The following is a 12,433-nucleotide window of genomic DNA, read 5'->3' on the forward strand; positions in this document are numbered from 1 at the left end:
TTTGAATTTCTCTTGATGGCATGATCAGGAGATGATCATATAGCTTTTTAGTTTTCTTTCAGAAGCACGGAACGCATTTAAAATCGTCACGTCTCGTTGGTCTCCATTCACCTGGAACAGTTTTCCCCACTTTGTGTGTGTGTGTGTGTGTGTGTGTGTGTGTGTGTCTTTCATGTCACTGGCAGTTTTGGAGTCTAGGACAGTTGTTTTATAAAACATCCCCCGATTTGGGCTTCTCTAGTGTCTCTCCATTGTTTGATCAGGTTTTACATCTTTGGGCAAAAGTGTTATTCAGGTGATGCCGTGTTTTTCTAGCACCAGCACCTCAGAAGATAAATGTCAGTGTGGGTGATGCTAAAGCCGGTCACTTGGATGAGATAATAGGACATAGATCTCTGCCCCTTTGTGATCTCCTAAGTGGCGGGACCTCGAAGATCCAGCATCTGGTCCTTCACCCCGGGGCCTGACACTCAGCTCCTGAAACTCTCGTGATTTCCCGGGTGACAGGAGTGTCTTTTGTTCCAGGGATGCCCCTTCAGGTGGGGCCCCGGGTGGCTCTTGGACGAGGGCTGGTCATCTGAAGACGACGCCACGGTCAGGAGTGTGGCGCTTCCAGCCCCGCCTCTCATCCTCTCGAGGAGACAGAGGGGCTGACGGGGAAGTTGATGATCGATGGTGCTTGCATAAGGGAGCCCCCCTAAACCCCCTGGAGTGTGGGGCTCGGCGGGCTCCCAGGTTGGGGAGCACCTCCACACATGGAGGACGCCGCACCCCGCGCCCGGTGACAGGTGCGCCTGTGCCCAGGGCCTTCCAGGGCTCAGCCTCTGTCTCCGCCTGTTTGCCCATCTGTACCCTTCATCACAGCCTCCCGTAAACGGTTGGCGCAAGTGTTTCCTCCAGGTCTTCCAGAGCGCTAGCAAGTTGACCGAAACGGAGGATGGGGTGGTGGGGACCTCCAGTTTGTGGCCAACCTGGACAGACGTAACTTTCTACCTGCGAGGGGCGTCTGAAATAGGGCGGAAGCAGTCTTGTGGGACTGAGCCCCAGCCTGTGGGATCTAATGCTCCAGGGAGATAGTGTTAGAATCGAGTTAAACTGTAGGATACCCGCGATCCCTGGGTGGCTCGGCGATTTAGTGCTGCCTTCAGCCCGGGACCTGGCCCTAGAGACCTGGGATCGAGTCCCACGTCTCACTCTCTCATGAATAAATAAATAACCTTTAAAAAAAAAAAATGTAGGATACCCTACTGGTGGTACACGGAATTTCTGGTGTGAAAACCCCACACACATCTGGTGCCAGAAGTGAAGTGTTCTGTGTGAGTCAGAAAGGGGACACACGGGACCGAGCTGCGTTTCTCTTACAGAACTTGGTTCAAGTTGTGTGCACCAGATGGTCTTCACAATAAAGGTACGTTTTTTTCTTTTGTAATTTTTAAAAAGATTTTATTTATTTATTCATGAAAGACACGAAGAGAGAGGCAGAGACACAGGCAGAGGGAGAAGCAGGCTCCATGCAGGGAGCCCGATGTGGGACTCAATCCCAGGTCTCCAGGATCACGCCCTGGGCCGAAGGCAGGCGCTAAACCACTGAGCCACCCAGGATCCCCCCCTTTTGTAATTTTAAAAAAGATTTTATTTATTTATTCATGAGAGACCCAGAGAGAGACAGAGACCCAGGCAGAGGGAGAAGCAGGCTCCCTGCAGGGAACCCGAAGCAGGACTCGATCCCGGGACCCCCCCCAGGGTCACGCCCTGGGCCAAAGGCAGATGCTCAACTGCTGAGCCCCCAGGTGGCCCTTCTTTTGTGATTAATAAGTGATTTCCGGGGAGATACTTTAAGACTATGTGAATATTCCATTCCCCAACAATTTTTCACCAATGGCTTTCAGATCCACGAATGATCTAGTACTGTGGTGATTGCAAAGTGATGATTTTCTAATTTCTTTCACATTTATTAGCTGACCGTCTTCTATAGAGTAGAGCACTCTCCAAGCACATGGAGAGAGCTTCTTTCTTCTTTCCTCTTTTTTTTTGATCAGGGTAGCGTTATACACCCTCGGATTACATGTTTATTTAATGTAGAGCAATCCTTTATCACCATTATTCATTTTGATGTTCAAATTGTCCCAGATTTGACCCGTGGGAATGCTTCGAGCCAGCTCCTGGGTGGCGCTTCGACGGGTCTCCAGGAGCTTTTAGCGCTTTGCTTTCTGGCACAACAAAATATTCTAGGTTTACTTTTCCCCTATTTTAAATAGGAGAAAAAGGAGGCCCAGAGAGTGGAAGTGGCTCGCCGCCTCACAGGACCACAGGACCTGTGAGATCCTAATCAAGCTCAGGACTCTGAGTCCTAAAGTCCTAGGGAAGCGTGACCCTGATAGGCCAGCCGTTCCTATAGAACAGAAAAGACCTTATCAGGACACGTGGATGTTCCCAAAGCCGGCTGAGCCTGTGGTGACTGACGGAGAGCTTGCCTAAGAGGATGAAAACATTTGTGTTATACCTTTGAGCTTAGCCGCTTAGCAACGTATCCCAAGGCTATTTTATTTATTGAGGAAGTTATAAGTCGGGGGATAAGAACATAGGTTTTGCAACCAGGGAGAACCAAGTTTTCCTTTAAAACTCAGATTCTGCTCTTGCGTTTGTCTTTGGGCAAATAACTTCCCCTTGCTGAATCCCAGGCTCTTCCACCTGTAAAATGGGTTCGTTCCTATAACCTGCTTAGTCTAGTGTCTGACAGTGTTCAGTAAATGAGAGCTAGCTTCCCCGGCGATGCTGCTGTTATTATTATTAAAATCTCAGAAAATTCTGCTATTTAGTGGATTAGAAAAAAAGCAATGGAGTTGGATTTGGATTCTGAAGATCCTGCTCCAGGCCTATGACCTTGGACCGCTCTCGCACACCTAGATGAATCTCATTTCCTCACCTGTGAATCAGGGTTCACAGTCCCTCCCAACCACACAGCACCGCTCACCACATTTCATGAGCACCTACTACGCGTAACCACAATCCCAACGTTAAAAGCAAAGGGTGAACGTTGCCGTACCCGTCCTTCGACATGTTTGAGGGGCAGTCAGAGCCACTGAGCAGCAAAGCAGAAATTCCATCCAGCTCTCCCAGCCCTTCAGGCCTGTCCTCTTCCCTTTAGGTCCCAGCATGTAGAAGGGCAAGTGAGAGCTGAATAGGACCATGTTCTGCAAAGCTGCAGGACCCCAGAAAGGTAAGAGTGTGATCAGCAGCATAGTAACATTCCTTCCGTGGAAAATGTCATTGGGAGGAGAGCAGGAAACTTTGGGTATTTTTTTTTCTCTTTTTTTCTATCCACGAGATGATTTGTGAGAGTCTTAGTGTGACGCTATCTACCTTGGACGCCTACACTTCAGACAATAGCTGGGTGGAGGCAACAGAGATCCAAGCCAGCCCTGCAGCAAATACCTCCACGGAGAACACTGATAAGAAAAGCTCTCTGAGACTGTAGTTTATCTAAGACACTGTTTCTTTTCTGTTTTTTAAATTTTATTTTTATTATTTTTCAAAATTTTATTGTCTTTTAAAATTTTAATTGCAATGTAGCGAACCTACTGTGTTATATGAGTTTCAGATGTGCGATATCGCGACTCAACAGTTCTCCGCATTACTCAGTGCTCATCGTGATAAGCGTCCTCTTCATCCTTCACCTATTTCGCCCATCCCCCCACCTCCCTCTGGTGATGTCAGTTTGTTTTCTATAGTTAAGGGTCTGTTTGTTTGTCTCTCTCACTGTTTCCCCCTTTGTTTCTTAAATTCCACACTTGAGTAAAGTCATGGTGTTTGTCTTTCTCTGACTGCCGTAGTATTATACTCTAGCTCCATCCATGTTGTTGCAAATGGCAAGATTTCATTCTTTTTTTATGGCAGAGTAATATATACAGATGTATGCACCATATCTTCTATTCGTCTGTTGATGGACGCTTGGGCTGCTCCCATAGTTTGGCTGTTGTGAGTGATGCTGCAATAAACACGGGGTACATATATCCTTCCGAATTAATGTTTTTGTATTCTTTGGGTAGATAACCCATGGTGCACTTACTGGATCACAGGGCAGTTCTGTGTTTAATTTTTTGAGGAACCTCCATCCATTTCCCCATGCACCAGCTTGCATTCGCACGGACAATGCAAGAGAGTCCGTTCTCTCCACATCCTCACCAACTAGTTATTTCTCATGTTTTTTTTTTTAAGATTTTATTTATTTATTCACGAGAGACAGAGAGAGAGAGAGAGAGAGAGGCAGACACACAGGCAGAGGGAGAAGCAGGCTCCATGCAGGGAGCCCGACGTGGGACTCGATCCTGGGTCTCCAGGATCAGGCCCTGGACTGAAGGCGGTGCTAAACCGCTGAGCCACGCGGGCTGCCCCTATTTCTCATGTTTTTAATCTTAGCCATTCTGACAGATGTGGGGTGGTATCTCATTGTGGCTTTAATTTGCATTTCCCTGATGATGAGCGATGTTGAGCATCTTTTCATGTGTCTGTTGACCATCTGTGTGTCTTCTTTGGAGAAATGTCTGTTCATGTCTTCTTCCCATTTGTTCATTTGGGTTATTTGTTTTTTGATGTTGAGTTGTAAAGTTCTTTATATATCTTGGATACTACTCCTTTATTGGACATATCATTTGCAAACATCTTCTCTCATTCTGTAGGTTGTCTTTTAGTTTTGTTGATTGTTTCCTTCACGGTGCAGAAGCTTTTTATTTTGATGTCGTTATTTAGAACACTATTCCTAAGAAAAGGGGACCCAAAAACCCAAGCCCAGTAACTTCAGTGGGTTGCAGACTTCTAGTCAATTCAGTTGAGAGCTGGAAAGTGGGGAGGGAAATGATCAAGAAGGCCGGCAGATGTCTTAACTCTGGGTGGTCATGAAGCCAGGTATCAATTCTACTGTATTAGATAGGAAAGGCGACTGTGACACCATTAACAAGACCTCCCCACCTCTGGGTCTTGGGAAGAGAGAGACATCACAGTGGGACACTGACTCAGAGCACGGATCGCTTCCACAGGAGAGCAAGCGTCTGTCTCCCAGTGATGCTGAGCCATCCTGCTGTTGTTTAAGGCCGACTGTCCTGGGTCATGGGCAGGATCCATGAGGCAGCCAGTGAATCCTGTGGGCTTTAGGCCATCCCCACTTTTGCTGTGAAGTGAATTCCTTAATAAGAGGCAGTGTCATACCATGACTGGGTGAAAAGCTTTCCGTAAGCCCATGGGCTCTAGTGCTGGCAGAGGCAAAAAGTACCAGGAAAGCAAATCCAAATAAAAAATAAATGTAAAATATTCCTGTGAGAACAATTCACGTGCCCCAGATGGGGTTAGTTACTGGCTGAGCAACAGGCAGACGTCAGGCATGAGGGAAAATGCTGGCTTCCTTCCCTAGGAGAGGAGGGACGTAGGGAAAACAGTGAGTTCAGATTCTCCAAGTCCTCTGAGACCTCCAGGTAACTGCATCTTCTCGTAAAAGAAATCTGGTGAGATCACATGGTCAACCAACGTTGCCATCCCGCCACTCCTTGAATCCGAATTTGGCTCCCAGCCATCTCAAGCCCATGGCCTCGATGATCGATTCCTCACTTGGCCACAGGAAAGCCCTGAATGTCAGTCTGTGCCTTGTGGCACATCTCGAGACTCGAGCTCGTCGTTGCCTGGGTCGGAGATAACTGAATGCCTTCGGAAGCAGCCGCTCTGCTGGTTTCACTATCTTTCATCTCCCTTTTAGATTGTTGAGAGTTTGGCTTCGGCTTGAAAAAGTCCCAAGAGAAAAAAAAAATCCGGATATTTTATGTAAATGGACTTGCCTACTTAAAAAAAAAAAAAAAAAAGTCCAAGAGACCAAAAGAGATTATTTTCTTGGTCACTGTTCCCTGAGCTACTTCTAGCTCCCAGTCTGGAATAAGATCCGGATTCCCACTGCCTTGCATCTCATCTCAGCTCAATAACCAGGGATTCAGTAGAGGTAAAGCTAAGCTCCCAATAAAGACAAACTAGAGTGGCCTCTTGCCCCTGAAGTGAGTGGTCCAGGGCAACTGAGAGTTTTCCTCCTTTGCAACGCCTTCTTCCACGGCATTAGCAGGGTTTTCTTCTGCACGGATGAAGCCTTTGCATCTGGTGAGAAAGGAGACAAGTGGGGGCACCTGCAGGGCTCAGTCGGTTAAGCGTCTGCCTTCAGCTCAGGTCTTGATCTCAAGGTCCTGGGATCCAGCCCCGCATCGGGCTCCCTGCTTCTCCCTCTCCCTCTGCCCCTCTCCTGGCGTGTGTGCACTCTCTCTGTCAAATAAATGAAAAAAAAAAAAATCTTAAAAAAAAAAAAAAAAAGGAGACCAGAGTGGAGGAGTCTTGGGCATCAGGGGGCTCAGTTGGTTAAACATTCCAACTCTTGGTTTCAGCTCAGGTCATGATCTCAGGGTCGTGAAATGGAGACCAGGTCGGGCTCCATGCTCAGCAGAGTCTGCTTGAGATTCTTTCCCCCTCACATTCCCTCCCACTCTGCTCCTGCTCATTCTCTCTCTCTCTCTCTCTCAAATAAATAAATAAATAAATAAATAAATAAATAAAATAAAATAAAATAAATAAAATAAGAGGAGTGGAGGAGTCCTGCTGGGTATCTTAGAACTCAGACCCAGCAGTGGCACACATCACTGTCACTTATGTCCACCGGGAGAAGTCAGATACATGGCCACCCTGACCACAAGGGAAGCTGGCCAAGATGATCCCGTGTCTGGCTGCAAGGCTACTCGTGGGCGGAAAAGGGGAGGAGGGTTTTGGTAAACAGCCAGCCATCTGCCATACATCATTCAAAACGGGCCCTCTTTCCCTGAGAGTCAGCACTACTTTTCTAGGCCTGGCAGGGTAAAGAACCACAAACTTGAGAAATGTATTGTCCCACACCCTGGGGGCCAGAATTCTGCAGTGACCCCTGTTGTCAGGGCCCACGATCCCTGTAAGGTGCCAGGAAAAACCCTTTATGTCTCCTTCTTAGCTTCTGGTCAGTTCCAGGAGTTTTCTTGTCTCCAATGCTCTCTCCTGACACGGCCTTCTCCCTGTGTGTCTCCACATCGTCTTACTTTTATATGTGCCTGCTCTCTGTCCTAGTCTTCTCTTTTTAGGGACACCAGGCTTATTGGGTTAGGGCCCACCCTATGACCTTAACTTGATTACCCCAGTAGAGACCTTACTCCAAATAAGGTCACATTTGGAGATATTAGGGTTAGGACTTGAACATATCTTTTGGGGGGGAGTGGGTGTAGGAGGGGACATAGCTCAACCACAACAGGATGAATTGTCTGCAGCCAATTCTTGGGCACCAGGGTCGGCATCATTTGTCACAGAAGCAAACCTAAGCAAACAAAGAGAATGTATTTGAAGGGTATTGGGTAGTTCCTGGAACCACAGGAGAACTTGAACAAACCGGCTTTGAGAAGGCTAGAAATCTGGGCAGCTCCAGGGAGGAACCGTCGGACGTCTCCGCAGGGCCTGCCTTCTCAGTGACCCTGCCCCACTGATCTTCGGGGCAGCTGTCCCTTCTCTCAAGAAACCAACTCTGGGAAGAGTCTGTTGGGTCAGCCTGTGACGGAACCAGGGCCTCTTTAGGGGTGTGTGAATCGGATCAAGCGCTGGACGGCCTTGCCAGGACCTCATGGATAGTGGGAGGGGCAGTTACCCAAGAGAAAGAGGGGTGCAGCTCCTAAGGAAACGAGGGGAAGGATGTGTTGTACAGGCAAACCCACAGCTGTTTGCTACACATTGTAATTCATTTGAGAAAGATTTTTCAGCTCAGGCAGTTGTATTTCTAAATATTTTGGCACTTAAGGGAGCGATTTAGTCATCTGGAAAATGCAGAGCGGTGGAAAAATGCAGTGTCATGTGGTAAAAGGAGCGCTTGTGGTGGAATCAGGAGAACAGGTTGGGGTTTTTTTTTTTTTTTTTTTTTTTTTAGATAATTCTCAGATGGAATAATTCTATCCTCAGAACTGAAGATCAAGAAAAGCTCTAAGAAACAACAAGAACATCCAACCAAGTATCGAGTTACTAAACGGAAACAAAAAGCACATAATAAAAATCAATTAGAAAAAAAAAAGCGTAACAGAACTGAAATGTCATTCAAATCAGCTACCAAGGCAGTTTGTAAAGGAAAAACTCACCAAAAGTGCAAAGGGTCTCTGTAAGGAAAAAACAAAACAAAACAAAACAAAAAACATTAGCGTCTACACGGAGGCATAAAAAGTGAAGGATGGGAAGACCTGAGATTTTTATTTTTATTTTATTTTTTTATTTTATTTTATTTGTTTTAGACCTGAGATTTTTAAAGATGTCATTTCTTACCACGTTGACTTATGCGGTGTAAAAATCTCAGCTAAAAAAAAAAAAGAAAAACCATCTCAGCCAATCAAAATTTTAATTACGTTTTTTAAACTTGACAATGAGAGACTAAAATTCACAGGAGAATGTCAGGCCCTCGCTGCCGACGAGCTCCCTTCCAAGGAACCAGCCCCGAATTTTGATTCTGGCTCTGCCCCTAATGATCTGTGAGACTTTAGGCGAGAAATACAACCTTTGGGGGGGTCTTAGTTTCCTCTTCTGTGAAGTGGGATAATCATGGTCCCTCCCTCAGAGCCCCGGAGCGAGGATCACGTGGACAAAGTATTTGAAAGTGTTTTATAAACTGTAAGACACTCTTCATGTTCTAACTGTGATTTTTTATTTTTTACTCCCCCAATGATGTTGGATAAATGTGACAATCAAGTGCTCTCATTTTGCAAAAATCAAACAAACAAAAAACACCTTTTCTCTTATTAAACTGAGGCACATGATGATTTGTAAATGCTGATCCCTTGGACTGGCCAGGAGAGCTCGCAGGCGCCGCTTGAGCCAGGGGAGCGGACCTGCTCGGGCACCCCTGGGTCACATGAACCGAGCACGGTGTGCCCTCCTCTGCACTCCTCCAGCCGAGTGTCCTCTCCCCTTCTGTAGAATGGGCGGTTTTGGACTTCGTGAGGTTTGAGAGAAAAGACTTTGGCGTCGTTACAGATCTCAGTGTGAACCCTGGTGTGTTGACCTTGGACGACGCACCCCCTCTTCTCCTGGCTCTCAGAGTCCATCAGATGGGGACAATAATGTCTTATTAAATATGAAAATAAATATTAAGTCCCTGAAACATAATAAATGCTTACTCACTGGTAGGTGTCGTAGTTACTATTATTACCATTATTACCTCTAAGGGCATCTGCAGCTCTCCAGTCTAGGATGCTGTGTCAGAGAAAGGCTGAAACAGGAAGAAAACAGAGGATTCCCTTAATAAGACTTGAGTTAGTATCGCAAGTGGGACATTTTCCTGGAAGACAGGCTGTGTTCACAGGGCCTTATATAACCTTGGTGACTCACAGCCAGAGTTCAGTGTGGCCCTGCCTCCTCGAAGAAAAGGCGAAAGAGGAGAGCAGAGCCCTGGTGCCCGACAGCGCAAGGCCCTGGTTGGGCCGGGGCAGTGGGGGCAGTTGATGGCCCCTCCAGCTAGATCTTTAAATTCTTGTAAAATGGGGGCGGCTGGTGGCTCAGTTGGTTTAGCGCCTGACGCTTGGTTTCTACTCAGGTTGGAGCTCTGCATGGAATCTGCTCCAGATCCTCTCTCTCTCCCCAGCCCCTCCCCCGTGTGTGAGCACTCTCCCTCTCCCTCTCCTTCTCCCTCTCTCTCCTTCTCAAAGAAATAAATAAAATCTTTTTTAAAAAAACAAATTGTAAAATGTATGTTGAATGGAGGGGTTTTTTTTTATGCAAAAAAAAGAAAAAAAGAAAAAAAATTAAGATTTCACCAGTCTCGGATCAAGGGTCCCAATCTCCACTGGATGAGCCAGGCAGGTGTCCCTTGTGAAAGTACTTTTTGACGTCGGGGCCCTGGTGGCCAGCAGAAAGCCATGGCCCTCACCTTCCCTGGGGGCGGGACCCGGATGGGTCCCAATTGGGCAACTGTGTGGCTCCGGAGGGACGGCTGCAGCCTCAGGGCAAGGCGTAGGGGAAGGGCGATTCTCACCAGGAACTGGTTTAGGAATGACCGTGACACGATGGTGGCCACGAGGTGTCAGGAGTCGGGTGCTCCGGGCTTCTGGGAGAGCTCCCCTCATTCCTGAGGCGGCCCCAGGCCCTTGGTGCGGCTGCAGTACGAGCCCTGTGGACGGGGCTTTCCTCTTCAGCTGCCACAGAAACAAATCACCACCAACGTGGTGACTTAAAACAACACAAATTACCCTCTTAAAGCCCTCGGGGGCAGAAGCGGCCCGGGCTGACCAGGGTGTCTCGGGGCCCTGCTGCCCTGGAGGCCCTGAGGAATCCCTGTGGGGTGCCCCAGCTGCCAGACCAACCCCCCAACCCTCTGCAGCTCCCGCAGGCCCTGATCAGTCTGTCCCTCTGGTGTCACCTTTTAGAGAATGTCCTGTAAACGGAATCATGGACTTGGTAGCTTTTTAAATCTGGTTTCTTTTTCCTAAAATTATGCATTTGAAATTCATCAACGGGGCGCTTAGGGAGTGTGTTCCTCTTCTTGCAGGTGGCATCTGATTCTGGAGACGTCTCCCTGTACCCACCAGGCGAAAGACGCTTGAGGTGTTTCCAGTCGTTGGCAGTTATGGATAAAGCCTCCACAAACGCTCAGGTACCGCTAGGTTTTGTGTGAATATATGTTTTCATCTCACTTGAGCAAATACGTAAGAAAGGACTTGCTGGGTCACGTTGCAAATGTGCAGTAAACTTCCCAAGGGACGGCCAAACTGGCTTCAAAGTGGCCGTACCATTCTGTACTCCCGTTAGTCACGGATGAAAGTTCTAGTTGCCCCACATCCTCATCAGCATTCAGTATTGCATTTTTTTCTCTCTTAATTTTAGTCATTCTGACAGGTGGGCAGTGACCTAGCAACCCCGCTTCGACAAATCCATCACAGGGGCGCCTGGCAAAAATATGAAAAGGTGTTCACACGAGGCTATCCGTGCAGCTCCGTTTGTGATTGCAAGAGACTGGGAGCATCAGCGAAGGGTGATTGAGGGGCTCAATCACTGGAGGCTCCGCTGGAAGAGCGTGTGACTCTCGATCTCAGGGTTTGAGCGAATATTCTTCAGATTACTTAAGAATTTCTAAAAATCTTTTTAAAAAAAAGAAAGAAGAGAAGACTAAATGAATGAATGAACTACGGTACAACCTCCAAGTGGAGTATTATGGAGCTGTACCAAGGAATAAGAAAATTCTCAATGACTACGGTGTGATGTCCAGGATATATTTTTAAGTAAAAAGGGAAATGTAACAAAATAATGTATAGAGTATGTAATCATTTAACTACAAATAAAAGAAGTGATGAAAATTTAATACAGCATTACTATAGCAGAGAGTGACTAGATGGGAAAGGGTAAAGTAGAGTCTAGACTTTTAAAAATATGCCTTGGGACGCCTGGGGGACTCAGCGGTGCAGTGTCTGCCTCTGGCCCAGGGCGTGACCCCGGGGTCCCAGGATCGAGTCCTGCATCGGGCTCCCTGCATGGAGCCTGCTTCTCCCTCTGCCTATGTCGTCTCTCTCTCTCTCTCTCTCTGGGTCTCTCATGAATAAATAAATAAAATCTTAAAAAAAAACAATAAAAAATATGCCTTATTTTGTAGGTTTAACTTTGGAGCCATATAAGTATTTTTACATGATTACAACAAAATTGAATTTAAAAAATCCTTAGGAAAAAAAAAAAATCCTTAGACATCAAAAGTAAAATGAAATAAAAATGATCCTCCTTGTGCATTCAGTGGATGACATAACCACGTAAAACGACTTTGAGTGACTTTAAATCACCATCATTGGCCTCTGTATCCCTGAAGGGATGTATCCAAAGACACAAAAACATACGTGTTACGGGATTACAAATAAGTGGTTACATCGGTGTCTTTGAGAACTGAGGTATTCGGCATGGTGATACAGATTAGGATCGGTGACGTTGCCATAGTTCTCCTTTGGAATTAGAACTGTCTGTCCGAATATTTACACCTTTTATCTTTAGAAAATATGTATTTCCTTGCTGTGACCACTAAAAAGAATACAAATTAACAAAATCACACATTTTTAAGACACTCAGAAAAGGGACTGTTTTGTAGATTTGATGGCCCTAGGTATTGATTGTCAATATTTTCAGCTGTGATCATGATAATGCGGAGATTACTTTTGCAAGAAGAATGTCTATCTTTTAGGGATATATTCTGAAATATTTACAGAAGAAATAATGCAATGTCTAGGACTTGCCTCAAGATACATGCGAATGTGTGGATGATTCGGGGTGACCATGTGGTGATAGCTGCAGGAGCTGGGTGATGTGTAGGCTGTCGTCATTGTACTACTCTTTTTATTTTTACATGATTTAATTTTTTTTTCAAAAATAGTGTTTTTAA

At 46.3% G+C, this 12,433-nt stretch overlaps 1 protein-coding gene across 16 annotated transcripts in view; it reads left to right on the plus strand.

Annotated features, from left to right (window-relative positions):
- Positions 1-11,645, plus strand: part of LOC140641972 (uncharacterized) — a 30,711-nt gene extending 19,066 nt beyond the window's left edge. For 13 of the 16 annotated variants that reach the window (XR_012038585.1, XR_012038592.1, XR_012038595.1 and 10 more), the window contains 2 exons: positions 10,565-10,669; positions 10,900-11,645. Coding sequence is in view for 2 of the 16 variants with exons in the window: in XM_072842590.1 (XP_072698691.1) it covers positions 10,565-10,669; positions 10,900-10,908 (114 nt within the window). In the remaining 14 variants the exon portion in view is untranslated. Of the gene's footprint in view, positions 1-9,837; positions 10,474-10,564; positions 10,670-10,899 lie in introns of those variants that run through there. The other 3 variants (XR_012038580.1, XM_072842589.1, XR_012038600.1) reach the window with 2 other exon arrangements.
- Positions 11,646-12,433: the final 788 nt, after the last annotated feature.

Source organism: Canis lupus, chromosome 10 (assembly GCF_048164855.1).
Source record: "Canis lupus baileyi chromosome 10, mCanLup2.hap1, whole genome shotgun sequence".
NCBI lineage: Eukaryota > Metazoa > Chordata > Mammalia > Carnivora > Canidae > Canis > Canis lupus.